Below are 22,615 nucleotides of genomic sequence, written 5' to 3' on the forward strand. Positions count from 1 at the left end.
TATAAATATCCAATAATATTTTGGATGAAATGACTTCAATACTGTATCTAGGTTCAGATTATATACTACTTTTTTGAACAATGGTATCGTTTTGTTCTTCTCAAGTGAAAGATACAGATGACTTTTTATTTAAATTCTGGAAAGCGATACAACGTGTTGCTAAGTATATTAATATGACAAAAAATGTTGGTTTATTGATTTGTTGATGGTAATGCAAATTGAAAGGTTTTATCTTGTAAAATATCTTCAACTGTAATTCATCTCCATTTATTATCTGCTTATTTGGGCATAATTTCAAACAGGAGAAAATAGTATATGGGCTAGGCTTATTTTTAAAATAAAAAATAGATAATACTAGAGAGAAAAGGAAAGGAAATGTTTCTTAGAATTACCCAACATGTACTTGAGTGTACCAGCACAATGATTAATCTCCAAATAATAATGCCTACATCTGTCAATTAGTTTATATACAAGTCAGCCTGAATATTTTATATAAATTATAGCATCTTGACTGGAAACAAAAACAGATCATGATATTTCCGGGAGTCATCTGGGTCCCTCAGGACATAAATCAGTGACAAAAAATGCAATCTAAATAATAATGGGCTTACTGATTCATATGTTAGACTATATAATTCTTCAGTTTGATTAAAAGTATCAATATTTTCAATATAACTCAAGTAGTCTGATTCTTATTCTTATCGTTTTCCTACAAGATAATTAATGTGTGTGTAAAACCAGTCCTCTGTAGCATTGGGAAAAGGAGGATTGCCCCATTTTTTAATTCTAGTGTGAGAGAAGTTTTAAGGTTAACAGTATTTTCAAAATGCAAAGTTGTGGTTCTTGTTACAAAATTGGAAAAGGACTGCTGATGTGTGAAGAAAAACAGAAGGTAGAACACTTAACTAATTTTCAGAAAATAGAAACAAGTTTTATTAGAAGTTTTTTTTTAAGTTGTGAAGCTGTGTTAGTCGTCACAGAATATAGGTAAGGAAAATGATGTGTGAAGGAGCTAGAGACGTGTAATTTTTTTCTTTATTTTTGAAAGTTTTACAAAACATAGCATCTAAAAATTGGTTAGGAGAAACATTTAAAATGTAGCAAGGTATAATATGTTCTAATGATTCATAATTATTGATTTTAAATTATTCTATGACACTGAGGGTAGTAATAGAAAAGAATTAATTGGCCTTTCAGTGATGAAAAGTAGATGTGTTTTTTAAAACTATTTGTATAATCTCCTTTTTCACATGTTGAATTCCTTGTGTTTGAAACCGCTTTGTGTAGTGATTTCAGATGTCATTAATATTTTAACATGCAAAGCAAATGCTGTCAGGCACAGTTGTTTAATAATGTTGACTCCTTCTCGTAGTCAAATGCAGAAAGTTACCAGTTAATTCATATTCTAGTTGTAAAGAGTTGTCCATGGGTCAGGTCAGAAAACTGGAGCTGTTTTTACTCTAAGTGTACCTGAACTATTACATTTAATTAACTTCCCTGAAACTAAGTAGGTGCTCCTTAATTATCTGTCAAACTATATATTAACACTAAAGAACCTTTATATTCTTATATCTGGTGCTTAAATAATTGATTGGTTTAGTACATTCAGTAAAAGCAAATAAAAAAGACAGAGAAAGAGGGAGACAGAGACAGAGTGAGAGAGAGAGACAAATATAACCAAGAAAGTCAATTGGTAAATGGTAGAAAGAGAGGGGATGTTGCAAGCACTTCTTTCACAGTCTAGGTCAGCATATTCAATTTATTATCCAGCTAGTTGTCCCAGCTGCCTGTGAAGGCCTTCCAGCAGTCATCCTAGGGAGCAGTATGTTAAGTGTGTGACCGTAGTCCAGTCTCGTCCTCATTTTTAGTAAATGAAGAAACATCATTTTATCATGGCACCCAGAAGTGATCAGGCTTTTAATCACTTGCTCAACTTACCAAGGGAAAGTGGTGGTGATTCCTTTCCAGAGAGTAGAATACACACAATTCCATAGTTCAGGACAGCATATCAAAATCCATGGAAAGCAAAATTAACTCCACATTGCTTGGTAACTGTGGAATTAGAGCAAAGGAAGGAGGATGGGTTAAGGAACTCTGTTACCTAGACTCTTTGAAAAATCTGGCCAATTTCCTTCCTTAAAGAAATTTTGCTGTTCCCTTTTATTGTGTTCACTCTTTTTTTTTTTTTAAACATCTTTATTGGGGTATAATTGCTTTACAATGGTGTGTTAGTTTCTGCTTTGTAACAAAGTGAATCAGTTATACATATACATATGTTCCCATATGTCTTCCCTCTTGCGTCTGCCTCCCTCCCACCCTCCCTATCCCACCCCTCCAGGCTGTCACAAAGCACCGAGCTAATATCCCTGTGCCTTGCGGCTGCTTCCCCCTAGCTATCTACCTTACTACGTTTGTTAGTGTGTATATGTCCATGACTCTCTCTCGCCCTGTCAAAGCTCACCCTTCCCCCTCCCCATATCCTCAAGTCCATTCTCCAGTAGGTCTGCGTCTTTATTCCTGTCTTACCCCTAGGTTCTTCATGACATTTTTTTTTCCCTTAAATTCCATATATATGTGTTAGCATACGGTATTTGTCTTTTTCTTTCTGACTTACTTCACTCTGTATGACAGACTCTAGGTCTATCCATCTCATTACAAATAGCTCAATTTCATTTCTTTTTAAGGCTGAGTAATATTCCATTGTATATATGTGCCACATCTTCTTTATCCATTCATCCGATGATGGGCGCTTAGGTTGTTTCCATCTCTGGGCTATTGTAAATAGAACTGCAATGAACATTTTGGTACATGACTCTTTTTGAATTTTGGTTTTCTCAGGGTATATGCCCAGTAGTGGGATTGCTGGGTCATGTGGTAATTCTATTTGTAGTTTTTTAAGGAACCTCCATACTGTTCTCCATAGTGGCTGAGCCAATTCACATTCCCACCAGCAGTGCAAGAGTGTTCCCTTTTCTCCACACCCTCTCCAGCATTCATTGTTTCTAGATTTTTTGATGGTGACCATTCTGACTGGTGTGAGATGATATCTCATTGTAGTTTTGATTTGCATTTCTCTAATGATTAATGATGTTGAGCATTCTTTCATGTGTTTGTTGGCATTCTGTATATCATCTTTGGAGAAATGTCTATTTAGGTCTTCTGCCCATTTTTGGATTGGGTTGTTTGTTTTGTTGTTATTGAGCTGCATGAGCTGCTTGTAAATTTTGGAGATTAATCCTTTGTCAGTTGCTTCATCTGCAAATATTTTCTCCCATTCTGAGGGTTGTCTTTTGGTCTTGATTATGGTTTCCTTTGCTGTGCAAAAGCTCTGAAGTTTCATGAGGTCCCATTTGTTTATTTTTGTTTTTATTTCCATTTCTCTAGGAGGTGGGTCAGAATATTGTGTTCACTCTTAACAGCATCCTATAAACCTCCTTTTTTAGAACTTAGCACAATTGATATTAAATCATTTTGTATATTTTTTCCTGACTAAAAATTAACTGTAATGTGAGCAGAGACTTCTTCTGTCGTATGTACAAATGTAATTCCATTGCCTATCACAGTACCATGTCTAGAGTAGGTGCTCAGAACGTTGGATAAATGATTTTTTTTACCACTAGAGAGAACAGTCTAGTTTCCCCTGACGTTCAGAGTTAGGCATGGAGACTTGCTAATTCCTGCATTTGTGGTGCCTTCCTCTTTTTGTTTTTATACATACTGAAGAGAGTTTTTGTGTTGTGGACATTTTCTATTTATGAATACAATAATCCCTTTAAAAGAAGTAGAGCTTTATTTTATATTGATGCATACAAACCTTCATTACATTTTCACTATCAATTTTGGCTAGGCTCTACATGTGTCTATTTATATTAGTGAGAAATACTCTACCTTAAATATTTCTGTATATAATCTCAGACATCGTGGTATATTTTATTAATTCAAACATCACCCACTGACTCTATTTCTAAGTTTTTGGATATGGAAGAGGGGAAGGTGAGAAGTATGAACTTACCAACTGCTTACTAGTCTGTGACTCTGATAAAAGCATCAGTTGCAAATTTGGGACACTGCAAAAAGGGATGTTTTGTGAGTTTTTTCCCAAGATTATTTCAAGTATATAAACATGGAAATAATTCTTTAAAAATTCAGGGGATAGCAAGTCAGATGAGGAAAGCATATTCGTTGATATTTGCATATCTAGTCACAAGATAAGCACAGGGAATTATGCTGAACAGAAATTCTCTACCTTAACTCCTTTATTTCAGTTACCACCAAATTTCGCACCTAGAAAAATAGGATTGTATAACAAATATATCACCTCATTTGGATTTTCCAAATATCTCATTGATAATAATATATGTGAAAATTCTCTTAGAACTATAATGGAGAGTGCTGTCAGTGTGCTTTTGGCTACAAGTAACAGAATACACAAAATAAATAATAAGAGTCCATTTATAAATCTCACATGAGTAGAGATCCAGAAATGGACTGTTTCAGAATTGACTGATTAGGAAGTTCAACTCTCTTCAGGAATCTGGATCAGCATCTCTGGGTATCCCTTGCCTTTCCTTTCATGGTGGTGAGATGGCTGCTCCATTTCCAATTAGAATCTCCTTCCTTGACAACATGCAAAAACGGGAAAGAATGGGCCTAGCTTTCCCATTGTACATGTCTCTGTTTCAGAATGGGAGATCTCTCAGGTCCTGTTTGTCAGCGCTAGATTACATTGTCATCCTTAGTTGACTTATTTCAGGAAAGGGGAATTAAAAATACTTCTAGGGCTTCCCTGGTGGCACAGTGGTTGAGAGTCCGCCTGCCGATGCAGGGGACACGGGTTTGTGCCCCGGTCCGGGAGGATCCCACATGCCGCGGAGCGGCTGGGCCCATGGGCCATGGCCACTGGGCCTGCACGTCTGGAGCCTGTGCTCCGCAACGGGAGAGGCCGCAGCAGTGAGAGGCCCACGTACTGCAAAAAAAAAAAAGTACTTCTAAAGTAGAAATATGAACAAAAGAACAATTTAATGATGATCACCCATCTCACCTATAACATTTCCCTTATGGCTTAGAAAAAAGTTTCATGTGATGCTGCATTCATTATTATATTTAATGAGAGACAGTATGGGAAAAAAGCTAGAATTCCTGAGTTACGTTTTGCACTTCCCATATGATGTTGGGTGAGTGACTTCTAAACCTCATTGGGTTTAACCTGTGACAGTGCCATGCTCAGTAACAGCAGAAAATATGGCTATCACAAATTTCATTTCATCTCCCTAACAGTTTTCTTAAAGAACTTTTTATGATTATGAAATACTTATTTTAATAATAGAGATCTAATTATTATTGAAAGATATTCAGGTCTAAACATCTTGGACACCATTTAAACATTTTATAGGTTTAGTTTTACATTTCATATAATTATTAATTTATCATTGTTCTTTGGGGACTTACTATGTATGTATACTTCTTTAGATTCTGCAGTATGGCATTACTACTGCTTTTGTACTTTTCCATTAGAATATCCATCTCTTTTTACATACCAAGGTAGAATATTTTATGGTTCTGTCTGAAGTTTCTGTAGCCTGTTTCATTGTCTTTTGAGTGCTTAACAAGCATACCTTAAGAATGAACATTAGATACAAGCATTTTTATATGTCATTTAAAAAATATATCTTTACCTGTGGTGTACAAACATGAAAAATGTTTGCTGTCTTCGGTGTGAATATAAAATGTCCCCACTGTAGTAATTACAGCCATGTTCCTTCCTTATGAAATAATGTTATCAATATTATTCTTTTGCTATGAGAGTGTATAAATTGCTATTTTTAAAAAACATAGGTTTGAGGGTTTCAATAAAATGTAGTTCTTTTTATAAAATATAATCATATTAAGAGCAATACCTCACTACATTTAGGAATAAATGAGTAACCGTATAACCAATGTCTGGTGTAACGTCTCTTGGCAAGAAAAACAAAAGTGAATTGAGTTCTATGACATAAATGTACCATTTTAAACACCCTATTGCTGTAAGTCAACAGTGACACGTCTCTCATCATCACTATTGTTAGCCAAATTCAAAATTCCTGCTATGTTTCTAGAGTATTCCATCAAATTGTAAGACTAAATTTTGTATTAAAATAAAGTTATCGAATTGTTAGAAACATTGTTCTCCATGAGAAAATAATTTTAAAACCAGTTTTGAAATGACTGTTGAAATGCTTTCATAACAGGACAAAAATGAAGCAAACTAATGTAAATGATGAGATTTTTGAAACATCTTTAATGAGTAAAAAATATTCATTTAAAATCCATTTTCACTAAACTACTTAGGACATTATGTTTTTGCTTTCATTTTAAAAGCAAAGGTCGGGGCTTCCCTGGTGGCCCAGTGGTTAGGAATCCGCCTGCCAATGCAAGGGACACGGGTTCAATCCCTGGTCTGGGAAGATCCCACATGCCATGGAGCAACTAAGCCTGTGCGCTACAACTGCTGAGCCTGCACTCTAGAGCCTGTGAGCCACAACTACTGATGCCCGCACACGTAGAGCCAGTGCTCTGCAACAAGAGACGCCCCCGCAATGAGAAGCTCACTCGTTGCAGCTAGAGAAAGCCCGCTTGCAGCAATGAAGACCCAACACAGCCAAAAATAAAATAAATTTTAAAAATAAATAGAATTTAAAGATAAAATAAAAGCAAAGGTCGGGGCTTCCCTGGTGGCTTAGTGGTTAAGGATCCGCCTGCCAATGCAGGGGACATGTGTTTGAGCCCTGACCCGGGAAGATCCCACATGCCGCGGAACAACTAAGCCCATGTGCCACAACTACTGAGACTGTGCTCTAGAGCCTGTGAGCCACAACTACTGAAGCCCACGCGCCTAGAGCCCATGCTCCGCAACAAGAGAATCCACAGCAACAAGAAGCCTGTGTACCGCGATGAGGAGTAGCATCCTCTCGCTGCAACTAGAGAAAGCCCACTCACAGCAATGAAGACCCAACGCAGCCAAAAGTAAATAAATAAATAAACTTATAAAAAAATAAATAATAAGCAGAGGTCAGAGGATTTTATTATCTGATGATCATGTTATTCATACAGTATAGATAGAATCAGTTAAGGATGCTTGAAAAGGGATTCAAGTGTCTTTTAGAAGAGTTCAGTTTTATACATATATAAATGGTCTTCCAAAGATGCTATATCATCACTAAATACATGAAAATAATAAAAGAAGCACACCTGTGAGAAAAAGTTGACATTTAATTTAAGAGTAATTTCATTGCATTAAAACTTTCTGTGTGTTTATGACTTTAGAGTTTTCTACAGTAAGGTAAATGAGGCAATTTCACCCTTTTTATGTTGCATCTTTGTTAGGAGTGAGCATCATATCTAATTAGGTTCTTTGGTATTATTTTTGGTAAATGCACTGGCAGTTCATGTTTTGTTTGTTTTGTTTTATGTTTGCTGCATTAGCATTACTTAGCAGACAAAGTTTAAAAAAAAAACAACAGAAAACCTTTGTAAACCAGGAAGAAAAGTTCCAAGGAAAATATATTGCTAGAAATTAAAATGCGTATTTGAACAGAACTTGTAGAACTAAATATTAACTAAATTTCATTATGACAGGAATAATTGTTTTGCCTGAGCAATACTTCTGATAGTTCACATTTTCCTGAAGATATATAAAAGAAGCAGAATTACTGGTAGTAAGAAAATGCCTGGTAAATGGGAGCTAATTTTATTTTTACCTGACCATCTGGTAGCCAAGCACTTTAAATATTAAACTGAAGCCTGTAGACTTACAATTAAATTCATTGAAATACGGTTTAGTATATTAATGACTTAAAATTATAACAGTATGAATCATTTTTTTGGTAGGACATTTGTCATCATACCTGTATCCACAAAACCTGTGTAAGAACACAATAAATTTGACTCTGGTGTGAACATTTCATAGTGGGTTAAATGTCCAGTTACCTTTTTCTTAAAATCCACAGCTATATGTTTTCTCTGACAAATCTGAGTTTGAATTATTTGGATCATTTTCTAATGTGAGCCATAAAAATAAATAGCATACATGCTTAAATGTGCGTTTTTGCATTTCTACAACCTAAAGACCAGTTGGGTTGGAAAAAAAATAAAATTTAACAGCTTTTAATTTGTCATGTGGAATCTGATTCTGTGTGCTTTTTATTACCTCCATATATTTATCTGAGTGAAACATAAATGGTTGTAATAATGGAGAATTTAAAGCAGCTTTTGCACACGAGCAGTAATGCTAACTAATATGGTGAATAAAGACTGAATGTAAATTCTCAGAATTTCTGTTTCTTGTGATGTGTTTGCTAAAATGAGTATATTTTGGTTAGCTGATACAAGCTCCTCGTCATCCTGGTTAAGCTATGAAGAAATTTGATGGACAGAATGGAAAAAAAAAAAATAGGGAGTAACCATTTACATGCATTTAGAAGCCATATATGTGTATGTATGTATATATATAATTTTCAAACTGTGATACAGTGTACATTACATCATTATGTCACAGAACCTGTCAAAATGTAGACTCATAGCCCTTTCTTTGCTGGAGTAATGCTTTGATATTCCCACATATACCTCTAGAGATAACCTAGATATGGCAGAAATCAGTATAATCTAATACCACCAGTTCCTATTGATTCTCCCTCATTTATGTCTCTTAAATTCAGTCTCTCCTTTCCATTTTCCTTGCCCCTTGGTTTAGGCCTTGAATTTTATTTCATTTGTACTATTCCAACAGCCACGTTTCTGTCCACAGCACCAACATTTTCGCCATTCCAGCCCAATTATTCATTTCTATGAGTTTTATTTATCCAACAAAGCTGGCTATGTCTCTTCACTGCTAACAGAATTCTTTTAGACATCCTATAAATCTATAATATCAAGTCCAAACCCCTTAACTTGGCATACCCATTCTGAAAAAGACCCTAGTTAGCCCATACTTAGGCAATCTGTTAAGTCACACTGCACTCCTAAAAACACCAGAACTTGTCTCACCTTCCTCCTGTTTGCCTTCTACTTATCCATTATAACGCTCTCGTCTTCTAAAGCTTTCTGGACCCCTCAAGGCAAAAGCAGGTGATTCACTGAAGTGTTTTTTCACAATATTTTGCTCATATCTAATTTAGAGAATTAACTTTTCAATTATTTTATATGCCCATAATCTTAACCATTCTGAGCTCCTTAGAGACAAAGATAATCGTGTTCATATTTGTATCTTTAGAACTAAACATAGTATATGGAAGTGAATGTTCTCACTAAACATTTGTTGAATGAATGACTGGGTGAATAAATGAATCCAGGAAGGTCTGGATAAAAGGCCAACAGAAAGATATTATTAGAAAACTTGTTGAATGTAGAAAGATAATTCCAAACAGTCATAAAACATATACTACATATTATTCTGATTGTCTGGAGACCATTTCACACCGAACAATATTTTCCTCTCATATCATGCTGAATGATATATTTTTCCTGATAATGATGAATCAATAGGAAAATATTTTTAATTTTCCATAAACTAAATTTTCCATTAACTTCAGCCATTGTATAGATTTGTAAAACTACATTTATTCTATAAAGTACATTATTTGCATTAATTTAATATAAACTTACATGTAAACTCAGGCCCACAGATTTTACTGTTAAATGTTTGCCCTGTTCTATCTAACTAGCTATCATCTATTTCTGTCCACTCAGATATACTAAATCAGGCCATAATCCAAGGAGATATTCTCTAGAAAAGAATAATGATTCATGGTGCTAGAGTCCTATGAAACTTATCTTGGTTTTCAGATTATTGGCCTTAATATGGTGATCAATGCAAGAAGGGCTAGTGAAAATTTTGTAAGCAAATAAAACCTTGTATGAGGCTAAATATTATTGGGTATGTCTAGATAGATAAGATTACTTTTATAGTTTGTAATTTTATATCAGAGAACTCTATACAACACAGCATAATAATAAGCACCGTATTAGGTTCCGTGTCATCTTATGTAACAAGTAAGAGGGTTGCATTAAGCAGTAAGGTCCTTGCCAAGTGTCTTTTTTAATTGTTGAAATGTTTTACATTCCAATGTGAAAAGTACATATCCATGTTTATAAGGAAAAAATAATTTGTTGTGAGAGAGATATTTGAATATCATTATAAGAATTTCTTTTTGTTTTGCCTTCATGTGAGGAAGCATGTATCCCATTTTACCTGTATTTTCTCCTAACTGAGGGCGTGATAGCTTGTTAGACTATGTATAATTAAAAACTGCAGCTTTTCGTGAGAATGAATTTTTAAATCCACTCCTGGCTAATATAAAAATCTAGTCAGCCTTTGTAAAATTACATTAAACGATCATTAATTTAATTATCTGGTACAAAGAAACAAAGATATGGTCATTGATTTGTGGGAGAAAATAAATTTTGAGCATCTTACTTCCGGATTAAATACTGAAATAGTTTAAACTATATTTTCTTTATAACTGTATGTTGATAAAATATATTATTTCTTTAGTTCTTTCATGCTGTATCATAATTTCCCATTATTGTTCATATAACAGAGGACAGTATCTTTAAAAAATAATTAATAGTTATCCAAAAATTACTAAATTTTATCTTTATGGATAACTACTATTTTTTCTTTTTAATATACTTTCCAATCATGATAGTTTCTAATGAATGCATAGGCATCTAGAAAAATTGAGCATATTTAAGTTTGGTCTCCTTTTCCTCATGAAAAGCCTAGACTTTTCTTTTTTTTCTCTCTCTTTATGATTACAGAGTGGCTGGTCTAAAATCAAGTTGTCTAAGAACAAGCTAAGAATCATAAGCACTAAAACCATATTTCAAAATCTGAGCAACCAATATTATAGAAAAGGCAAAGATATACTTGAATCTGTCAGATCAGTACATTCTTATAATCCCCTCCGGGACAATCATATAATTTGATGCTTACACTTAAACTCTGAAAATTATGTGGCCATCTATTACGTAATGGATGGGACGTGTCCTCAAACCTTTTTTATCACTTATAATACAAGACAGGCCTACCCCATTTTTAAAAATCCCTCCTGTTATTGATAATTGCCTAAGATGCTTCTTCCTTTCCTTTTTCAGAATGAAGAACAAATTTTGGTATTTTGAGTTTGGCACATCTGAAACTTTCTCAGCCACCTGCAAGAAGCTACATGAATCTGTAGAAATAGAAGTAAGAAAATGAATTATCTTTATAATACTATGAAATGGCTTGAGTTTGATTATTAATATGTTGTCCTAGCCCATGGAAGGAGTTAGAATTTTAGCGACTCATATAGCTTTACCCAAGATTCTAAAACGTCATTTCTGTCACTCATTGAGAATCTAGCACATCTGAAATACTAATATAAAGTTAAGTTTGAGTATGAGTTGTTTAATACAGCGTAAAAGAATGAGAGGTGGAACACAACTTTAGAAATCAGTGGGCATAGTATGGACAGAAAAATGTAAGATAAAAGGAAGTACTTGAAGGGAAAGAAAAAAAGTTGCAAAATACATTTTTAAAAACTTATTATTTTCAGGTCTCAATATCTTATAACCTTTAAAACACAGTTCACTAAAATTGTACTTACTTTTATGAATAAAGTTTAAAACATATACTTTTCCATTCCCATTCCCATTCATTAACTAGGTCTTTTCTGAGTTCCTGAGGTTGCCATTTCCCCATTACATTTGTAGGAAGTGGAAAAGCCAAGAAAGAGAGCAAAGATAGCAAGAAAAGATACACTTTAAAAAGATTTAGAGCAAATTCGTCTACCAAAAATATAGACATTGTAGGACTAAAAATTTTGGAGACAAGTTGTAATAGAAAATGAGTTAGTTTTATTGAGAGATTTTTAGGGGTTAAAGAAAAAGGAAAAGTTACATTTTGTTAAGTTGTGAAGACAAATCAAAGGAACAGAATTATGAAACAGGGACACCTAATGACTAGCTGATATGAATTGAGAAATACTGGCTTTAACACTTTTCTTTTTAAAAAGAAATAAATAACTTGTCTACTGAGACCTAAATCATTAGTGGCAACTATTAGGGTAATAAGTTGGGTAGACAAAAGTAGTTATGGACCACAGAGAGTCATAATGATGGTCTGGCTAGGTTCTTCATTATCCCAGCTTTCTAACTTACTATAAATGATAATAACAGCAAAAGTGGTACTATTTCAGAATGTAATCTTTTGGGACTTTTTCCTCATCATGATTGACAAATAAATTGAAGTATTAGGGGTAGAATTGATTGTCATAGAATGGAAAAAGCTCTTCATGAGTGAATCAGATCATAACCCTGAAAAGGGATATACTCACAAAAGGTAAAGGATTTGGGCTTAATAGGCACTTACTGTGATTGCTATTTGTGGTGATAAATATGTGTATGTTTTATATATATGTATATAATACTTATACAGCTATATGTACATTTATATTTATAAAAATCATCTAAGACCTCCCTTTACCTTCAAAGCTCATTATTTAAGAAATCATTATATAGTAGATTTTGAGCATTTCTGCCCTCAGAAACCGATGCTTGAAGAAAATCTGCAGCAAAAGGCAAAAATGACAAAAAATTAAGGTATGGCTTCTGGTTGAATATAGGGTGGATACCCTGAAGCCTCTTGTGCCTCTCCTTACTTTCGCCTACCACTGAATGTAGATTGAAAAAAAATTATTTAAGAGAGATGTTTCATGTTCATGGATAGGTAAACTCAACATTGTTGTGATGTTAGTTCTTCTCAACTTCACCTAAAGGTTTAATATAATCCCCAAATTCCAGTAAATTATTCTGTGAATATCAACAAACTGATTCTAAAGTTTATCCTGAGAGTCTAAAGACTCAGAATAGCGAACACAATATTGAAGGAGAAGAACAAATTTGGAGGACTGACACTACCTGACTTCAAGACTTACTATAAAGTAGTCAAAACAGTGTGATATTGGTGAAAGAACAGACAAATCAATGAAACAGAATATAGAGCCAAGAAATAGATTCCCATAAATACAGTCTGCTCTTCTTTGACAAAGGATGAAAGGCAAGACAATGGAGCAAAGAAGGTTTTTTAAACAAATGGTGCTGTGATGACTGGACATCCACAGGCCAAAAAAAAAAATCTATTCACATTTCTTCACCCTTAACAGAAATGAACCCAAAATGGATCACAGAGCTAAATGTAAAATGCAAAACTTTAAAACTTCTAGAAGATAACATAGGAGGAAACCTAGATGGCCTTGGATATAGTGATGCCTTTTAGATACAACACCAAAGGCACAATCCATGAAAGAAATAATTGGTAAGTTGGACTTCACTGATATTAAAAATGTCTGCTCTTTGAAAGACAATGTCAGGAGAATGAGAAAACAGGCCACAGACTAAGAGAAAATATTTGCAAAAGACATATCTGATAAAGGACTTCGTATATTCAAAATATACAAAGAACTCCTACAACTCAACAATGAGAAAATAAACAACCGTCTTGAAAACTGGGCCAAAGACTTTAACTGATACCTCACCCGAGGAGCTATACAGATGGCAAATAAGCAGCTGAAATGACACTCCATATCATATTTCATCAGGGAAATGCAAATTAAAACAGCAGTGAAATACCACTACACACCTATTAGGGTATTGAAAACCCTAAAAGCTGGTGGGGATGTGGAGCAATAGGAAGTCTGATTCACTGCTGGTGGGAATGCAGAATGGTACCGCCACTTTGGAAGTTTGGAAGTTTCTTACAAAGCTAAACATGCCCTTACTTTATGATCCAGCAATCATACAGTATATATGGTATATACCTAAAGGAGTTGAAAACGTTATGTTAACACAAAAACATGCACATGGATGTTAGTAACAGCTTATTAATAATTGCCAAAACTTGGAAGCAAACAAAAAGTCCTTTAGTAGATGAATGGGAAAATAAGTTGTGCTATCCAGACAATGGAATATTATTCAGTGCTGAAAAGCTACGAAGCTGTGAAAAGACATGGAGCAACCTTAAATACATTTTCCGAAGTGAAAGAAGCCAATGTGAAAAGCCTACATACTGTATGATGTGAACATATGGCATTCTGGAAAAGGTAAAACTATGAAGACAGTAAAAAGATCAGTGGTTGCCAGTTAAGGGGGACAGAGGAAGGAATAGGCAGAGCACAGAGGATTTTTAGGACAATAAAAATACTCCGTGTGATGCAATGGTGGTGGCTACAGGTCATTATACATTTGTTCAAAGCCATAGAATGTATACCAAGAGTGAACCCTAATGGACACTGTAAACTTTGGGTGATTATGATGTGTTAATGTAGGTTCATCAGTTGTAACAAATGTACCACTTTGGTGGGGATGTTGATAATGGGAGAGGCTGTGCATTTGTGGGGACAGGGTGTATACAGGAAACCTCTGTACCTTCCCCTCAATTTTGCCATGAGCTTTAAACTGCTCTAAAAAGTAAAGTCTCAATTTACAAAAAACAAACATCGATCTATAGTATAATATTATGTATGTCACAAAGTGAAAAATGTCCAAGGAAAAGTTTGTGTCACATAGCAAAAGACGTGTGATAAAAATAGGTATGGAAAACATTGATTTTAACATTACAAGTGATAAAATTTGGTGATTTTGTTCCACTGAGCTTTACATCTCGAGAAGAACTCTTTCGGGTCATGTTTCTACACGCCCTCCAAGTCTGGCTTCCCAGCTCTGCATTTACTGCCTTATTCTATGCACCACTGGAGTAGCATTTATAAATCAGAGACAGCACTGTGCACTCCCCATTCTATTGTTGCATATTTTGAAATACTGTTATAATTTTATGAATTTATCTTAATTCTAAAGCTTGTTTTTTGTATGTGTGTGTGTGTGTGTGTGTGTGTGTGTGTGTGGAAGGATGGTAATGTAAAATCTGCTTCTCTACTCACTTTTTAATGAATCCAGTCTATCATATTAGCAGAATACGCCTTTCTACCCTCAAGGTTACTTCATAATTAAATATAATAAAAACAGCAGTTTGGAAATTTGATTCTGTTTGCTGTTGCTTCCTGGCCTAAAATTATACCAACTATGGTTTGAAAATATATGAGAGAATAAAACCACTTCAGTACAAGAGTACCTCAAGTAATGGATATATGTTTTAATGACAGCTTCTTCCAAGCAAAGCATTTGCTGTGTGACCCTTTACCTCATATCTCTCTTTCATTTAGGAAGCTGTTTTCTGAAAAAGGTGAATATTTGGAATAATATTAATATCACAGGCTAATAGTTGATAAAAACAATAGCTAAGATTTATCTATTATTAAATATACCTCATGCTTGGAGCTAAGCAGTGCACATCCATTACCTGTCTTAGTCTTCGTCTGAATCCTATGATTTAGAGATCCTCTTGCATCTCTATTGCAGAGACACACATATGAGCATTTTCTTTCATGATTTAAAAAAAGAAAACAAGAATTGTGTTGCTTTCTGCCAAAATGTTTAAGGAAACAAATCAATTGGAGAATCGAAATATAAATATATACATAGAGAGATGAACAAAGGTGAAATTTTTAATTTTAAGAATTTCAGGGGCTTTCCTGGTGTGGTGACACAGTGGTTGAGAGTCCGCCTGCCGATGCAGGGGGCACGGGTTCATGTCCCGGTCCGGGAAGATCCCACATGCCACAGAGTGGCTGGGCCCGTGAGCCATGGCCGCTGAGCCTGCACGTCCGAAGCCTGTGCTCCGAAACGGGAGAGGGCACAACATTAAGAAGCCCGCGTACCTCAAAAAAAAAAAAAAGAATTTCAGTTATCTTTTAACTTTGTAACAAAAGATAAAGAAATAAAAAGATTAAATGAAAAGCTTTATATTTACAAGATAATATATTAAAAGCAAAGTTTGTGTAAAACTACCTGGGGCATGGATATGTACCTGAGAATCTCAGGTCACCATCTGGGATTGAAGCTTACAAAGTTCATGAGTTTTTTATTTGTTCCATGTACCAGGCAAAGTTCATGAGAGAATAAAATGGCCTATTCTCCAAAGTCTTTGAGTCTTTTGGTGTTTGGTAAGACTTGGGAGGGTGGTATATTTTAAGGCCAGGAATTTCCTCAGATACTGACCTTTGTCTTAATGATTAAGTATTTCTACAAAACCTAAATGAGCTCAAGAATTAACAAATTGCAAGAAGAGTGTCAGGGACACAAAATAAATTAGCAGAATTTGAAAGATAAGATTCTGATTGCCCAGTAACCTGGAAAGCACAGAGTTATTAAAAGCAGTAGGGCAGATTTTCACAGCTTAGTCTGTGCTTCACCTATATCAAAATCATCCTGGACGGTCTCTCAGCATGCATTCAGAGAACCGTAGCCCATCCTTACCGCTACCAAAACACCATCTTGGAGTAGTAGAAATGAAACGTGTGAATGAACATTCTTTTTTAAACCCTTTATTGAGGCATAGTTGACCTACAAAAAGCTGTACATATTTAATGTAGACAACTTAATGAGTTTGGAGAAAAGAATATACCCATGAAACTATAATCATAATCAAAGCCATCAACATTTCATCACCTCCAAAAGTATCTCCCTGCCCTCTTTCTGTGTGTGTGTGTGTGTGTGTGTGCGCACGCATGTGCGCGCGTGTGTGATAAGAACAGGCAAAAGATCTTCCCTCTCTTCTAAAGCTTCCCAGGTGATTTCTCTTTTTTTTTTGCAATGAAATTCTAGAAACAATGATGAAGGGAGACATTAAAGGTGTAGACCTCAACAAAGATGGTCCTAGTAATCAAAAATTGGACTCATCAAGTCTAAAACAAAAAAATACCTCCCTGTTCCAGGAAAGTACAAGAAATGTGGGGTTGAGGTACTGTTACCGTTTCATTAAGATAAATACATTATAATTTTTCTTAGGAGAGTGAGGAAGAAATGAGACAGATGAAACGTGACCAAAGGTGAAATTTCTCTTCTTTAGTTACCACAAGTTGTTTTTAATGAGATAACTTTTGGTAAGAAATTTAATATTCCAGCAATAATTTCTGGCTTTCACAGAATCTCCTGAAAGAGAGAAACATGTAAAATTAAAGTGCTTTTCTGCTGATACTTATAGCTAATGCTTGATATCTTTTTTTTTTTTTTTTTTTTTTTTGCGGTACGCGGGCCTCTCACTGTTGTGGCCTCTCCCGTTGCGGGGCACAGGCTCCGGACGCGCAGGCTCAGCGGCCATGGCTCACGGGCCCAGCCACTCCACGGCATGTGGGATCTTCCCCAACCGGGGCATGAACCCGTGTCCCCTGCATTGGCAGGCGGACTCTCAACCACTGCGCCACCAGGGAAGCCCCAATGCTTGATATCTTGAACCAGCAGTGTTATCGTTACTATCAACATGTTCAGCAACTGTGTGTGTGCATACATGGTACCAGTTTCAAATATTCCTGTTTTCCAAATGTGCTTCCATCTTCCTCTCCTTTACCAGTTATCTCCCATTCCACTCTAAAAATAATGTTGCAATTATCTGCAATCAGCACTTTTGTCACCATCACTGGACTGCCAGCTAACAGTAAAATCACCTAAAAGGCATGTTCTGGGTCCCTATATCACACTGTGTTTTGTGGGTAATACTTTTCAAATGCATTTCAGAAAACACGGAGCTTAATCACTGGGAAAATATAGAATACCACAGCCTTCTAATCCCGTTAAGCCATTTATATGTACGTTTTAATTTGTAGGTTTGCTGCTATAGTTTTCTGCAAAATAAAAATAATTTTATCCTATGAATTATGTATGAATTTGCAGAAAATCTTCTAAAAGCAGGTATATTTAAGTCATTTTACACCATACCATTTTAAACAATGAACAAAGCAATGTTTTTATGTTTCATTAAGTAAAATTATGAATAAATTTTATCTGACCTGGGCATAGAATTAGACTCACTATGAAAAAATATTTACAGTTTATCATTAATCATATCTCATCAGATTTATTATTCACACTTTTATGGTTCTCCAAAGTTCTTCACATGTTTTAAATATTTCTGTCAAGTGACATGTTAACTGAATCTAAAACACTAAAATCACATATAAAAGTTTGTCTTTAACACTTCTGTGTAATGTGGTGCAGGGTATATTTATAAACTAGGATTAAAATATATTGGAAGAAAAATTTAAACCATATTCTTTTAGGTAAATTTGTCTCTAGAATAAGATCTTCCATTTCAAAACTGTAAAGAGTGGACAATGGCCTCACAACATTGCACTCTGAAAATAGCTCCCATAGTAGTGTACGTTAACGACCTCTCTTCAACATAATAAAAATATTCAGGATTTATTGACTAACCAAGGCTGTTAGCTTTTAAGCTTTTATATTCCTTTTCTCTGTAGCTACCTTTTTAAAAATCATAAATCTTCAAAGTGGATGAAAATATTATCTGACACAGTATTATAACTTGTTTATATTTCATAGCCTTCACCTCAGCTTTTATTTCCATGCACTCAACTGGTGTGCTCTACAACTCCTGGTCTTCATCAGAGCCAGCACTGGAAATTTCCAGACTAATGAACATAACGTTAAAGCAAACAGAGGAAGGTAGCCTGGGGTCAAGAACTAGTGGAAACAAATTATTAATAAGTAAGGATTTATGTAAGTACACTGTCCTCTCACAGGAACCTCAGTGTTCTCCATTGGTCCTTCTTCTTTGGAATTTCTTAAGAATTTTTTTCACTTTTCACAGAGCTGCTTACTGTTTCCTTAAAACTACACGTGCCAAGACTCTGAAGACTGAAAACATGAATAATAGTATACACTGATGTTTTTCAGTTGTCACATGTGATTCCCCTAATTCAGTTTAAAAAAAAAAAAAAAGCCTATTTGCAACATGCTCTCCTTTTTTGCCGATGAACAAAGGAATACTCCTTCACTAATTCTGAAAGTAACTTGTCACAGTGGGGTTCGAAGGCCTAGTCAAATAATTGTCTTAGTGTACTACCTGCTGTGTTCAATATTGAGTGAAAATGGAAGCCAGGCCTCAACTCCAGCTTATTTCACAATTCTTCTGTTATTTAAATGATTTTAGTCAGTTTGGGGGAAGCCAGACCTTTATAAATTAACAGCAGGGAAATACCAAAGGTGTCAGATTGCATATTTATCGTCTTTTTCGTGTAATACTTAAATATGTATTAAGAAGTGACTGACATAAATTAGGCAGATTTCAGAAGCCACAGGCCGTGGCTTGTAGAGGACCCCCTTCTGCTTGACATTTCATCCTTGTCAAAGATCAAATTATTTTAATTTAGGCTGCAAATTATAAGGAATGAAGACTTCTTTGTGGGAATTCCCTGTGGTAATCTGACTTTTGTTGTTACTGCTGCTTGTCAGTGTGCAAAAGATATAATATGCATGCAAATAAGGTTAAAAAATATGTACTATCTAATTATCCAGCCAGTACATTCCACTTGAAGACAGTAGGAGGCCTGACACACAGTATGTGTTTGATTCATTGAGGCCTGCAGGGTATTTACACAAGATTACTTTTAATTATGAAATTAATATCTGTTTATCTAGAATATATAGCAGTAAGTGAGTATACACATGAGCAGAATTCTTTAGTAAAAAGAAGTCATCTTAATTTAATACATGAAAAGAAGGGGAAAAAAATCAGTTGTTTCTAGGGGGAGAAAAGGCATCATCCAGACCTTGGTTTCACCCTCGTTGAAATAAATTGAATGAAAACTTGGCACCATCTCTAGAATTTGTTTCTAGCCCTGCCAAGTCGGCTCAAGATGTGTTGCTTTATTTCACAGTTTTTATATTTTAGTGAACAAGATACAGTATTAGATTCAGTATGATGAGGAAAATGTAGAAAAAGAGAGGGTTTTTGTTTGTTTTTTGTTTTTGTAATTTTCGTAAAGGATTATCTCTTCCAGTTTCAAAAATCATGATTATGGTGAGAAAGAGAATGATGAAATTGTATCCACCTTTTTTTTTTTTAACTGTAATAAAACATATAGCAAATAAAACAATCCCGCTGCAGATATACTTTAACTGATGAAATGCATATCCCTAACAAAGTTTGTTTGTAAAGCATAGTGTTACATATTGACATCTCTGCTCATATTGACGTCTAACTGAAAATGGGAGGACAGTATCTGGGCTATATTATAATAAGTACCATTTTAGGAAACTCAAAGCAAATGAATAAATAAATCATAATTACAAAAATACAGTATAGCCTTGTCACTTTCCACACATGCGCATCAGTAGAAATGTATGGAAAATTCAAAAAAGTAAAAAGTGATCACGCTGAGTATTGCAAAGCATTGTCTGGTAGAGTGTTCCATATTTTCCATAGTGAAAGGGTGTCTTCTCACCAGGCAAACAAAAAAATCTGGCTGACTGATTTTACTTTTCATTTTTTCGTTAAAGCAGCTATAAAGTAATGATAGGTTGGAGATTCCTTTTTTTTTTTTTTTTTTTTTTTTTTTTGCGGCACGCGGGCCTCTCACTGTTGTGACCTCTCCCGTTGCGGAGCACAGGATCCGGACGCGCAGGCTTAGCGGCCATGGCTCACGGGCCCAGCCGCTCCGCGGCATGTGGGATCTTCCCGGACCGGGGCACGAGCCCGCGTCCCCTGCATCGGCAGGCGGACTCTCAACCACTGCGCCACCAGGGAAGCCCCTGGAGATTACTTTTACTGCTGCTGCTCTTGGCATTTGCTTCACTCAGCCTGCCTGGTTCTCCATGTTCATTTAGATAACCATACCTCTCGTTGCCTTTGACAATGTGCTTGGAACTTAATCTAGTTCAAGAAACCATCCTTGCCCACTTCATTGTAATTCAGATCTCTTTGAATTGCTGTTTTTCTTTTTTCAAAAGTCTCTTAAGCCATTTCTTTCTCTGCTCCCCCAAAATGAGACCCTAATTATGAATTCTGTTTCTTTATTTTCCCCCAATAGTACCTTGCAGTGTGTTCTAAATAGGAGCAGTCCTTAAAATTTCCGCCTGAAATTTGACAAAACTTTCCAGAATCAACCTCTTTGTAACACATTGGAAATTTGCAGCTGGTTATATATGCAGACACTAAACTGGGCCCCTTTTCGAAGGTTCTCTGTAAACAGAGATACACTGATGATTTAATTTGATCATTTTTAAAGACTCTTTATGATGCCCGGTAAATGTTATTGGTTGCTTTATCTTTTATATTGACCTTTAGGGTAACCATTTAAGTGTTCTTGAAAGGTTTATTTAGAAAGGACAAGATTACAGATTTTAAAATTCTTATTAAAAGATAAGGAAATACAAAAGATGAAATCAAATTGTTTCTGTTCTTTTCCTTTTTCTAATCAGTGTGATGGAGTACAGATTGATTTAATAAACATCTCTCTGGAAGGAATTGCTATTTTGAATATACCAAGCATGCATGGAGGGTCCAATCTTTGGGGAGAGTCTAAGAAAAGACGAAGCCATCGCCGAACAGAGAAAAAAGGGTCTGACAAAAGGACCACGCTCACAGATGCCAAAGAGTTGAAGTTTGCAAGTCAAGGTAAGTTTTCTAACATTTAATTGTTGCTTCTTAATCGGCTCTTAAAGACTACTTTAAATGTAAGAGTTTTCCATTGCACTATATATATTTATGCAGTTGTATTTTTTATATCAGATATGCAAGTGTGATTAATATTATAATAGATTCTAAAATCATGTATAAACTGGCTATATTTTCATGGATTTTGTTCTCCTTTATTCTCTTTTTTGTGGGTATAGCTCTTGACTCAGAAAATAAAATATACGTGGGGATTTAGTGGATAATAATATAGGATGTATTGTACATTAAATTCTGGAATGTGATCATCTTGGTCAGATGTTTGAGTTGCTATAACAAGGGCCTAGTTAAGGCTTTTCTGAGGTGTGTTGCAAGTTTTATTTTTGGCTTTCTTCAGTCAGGCTATGATTAGGAAGCTATCTTACATGAAACTGTTGTCCTAAATATTATATATAATGGCATTTTAAAATATCCCACGATCAGTTTTGGTTATCTGCTTCTAGTTTTCCAGAAATTGAGTAAAAAGTAGAATACCTGGGAAACAAAGGGCAAAGGACTAACAAAATAGGGTAGAATAACTATGGATCAGTTTTCAACTCCATTGAATTACACTTCACATTGGGACATGACAACTAATTCTTGTTGATAGACTGTACAAACAAAGACACCAAATTGTTATTATAATCTTTTGGTATTATAATAATTGATCATGCCCCAATTTATGTATAGTATTCATACTATTTTTTTTAACCTTCCAGAATCTATCTAATACCTTTGATGGCATTCAGATGGCCAAGAAAACGTATTGGCTCAGCTCAGTGTAGCAAAGGCAAAATATGAAGAGATCACAGCCTTATGGACTCAATAAAAATAAATATTTTTTTAAATAAAGAAAATAAAATGTGAGGATGGTTGATAGGCTTGGCGGTGGTAGGAAATAGCTTTATGTTTTGGCGGTGACTTCTGTTAGATGGCACTTGGTGACCATGAAGGTGAAAAAAGATTGACAGAGAAAGTATTAAGTATCCTCTTGAAAGAAGTGCTTACTACAGCCTGCCAATAACAGAAGGTTTTGAT

At 35.1% G+C, this 22,615-nt stretch overlaps 1 protein-coding gene across 6 annotated transcripts in view; it reads left to right on the forward strand.

Annotated features, from left to right (window-relative positions):
• Window positions 1-22,615, forward strand: part of DGKB (diacylglycerol kinase beta) — a 645,730-nt gene that overhangs the window by 439,017 nt on the left and 184,098 nt on the right. For all 6 annotated transcript variants that reach the window (XM_065884106.1, XM_065884107.1, XM_065884111.1 and 3 more), the window contains 2 exons: window positions 11,131-11,221; window positions 21,346-21,541. In XM_065884106.1, the coding sequence (XP_065740178.1) occupies window positions 11,131-11,221; window positions 21,346-21,541 (287 nt within the window). The remainder of the gene's footprint in view (window positions 1-11,130; window positions 11,222-21,345; window positions 21,542-22,615) is intronic.

This window comes from Phocoena phocoena, chromosome 9 (genome assembly GCF_963924675.1).
Source record: "Phocoena phocoena chromosome 9, mPhoPho1.1, whole genome shotgun sequence".
Taxonomy (NCBI): Eukaryota; Metazoa; Chordata; class Mammalia; order Artiodactyla; family Phocoenidae; genus Phocoena; species Phocoena phocoena.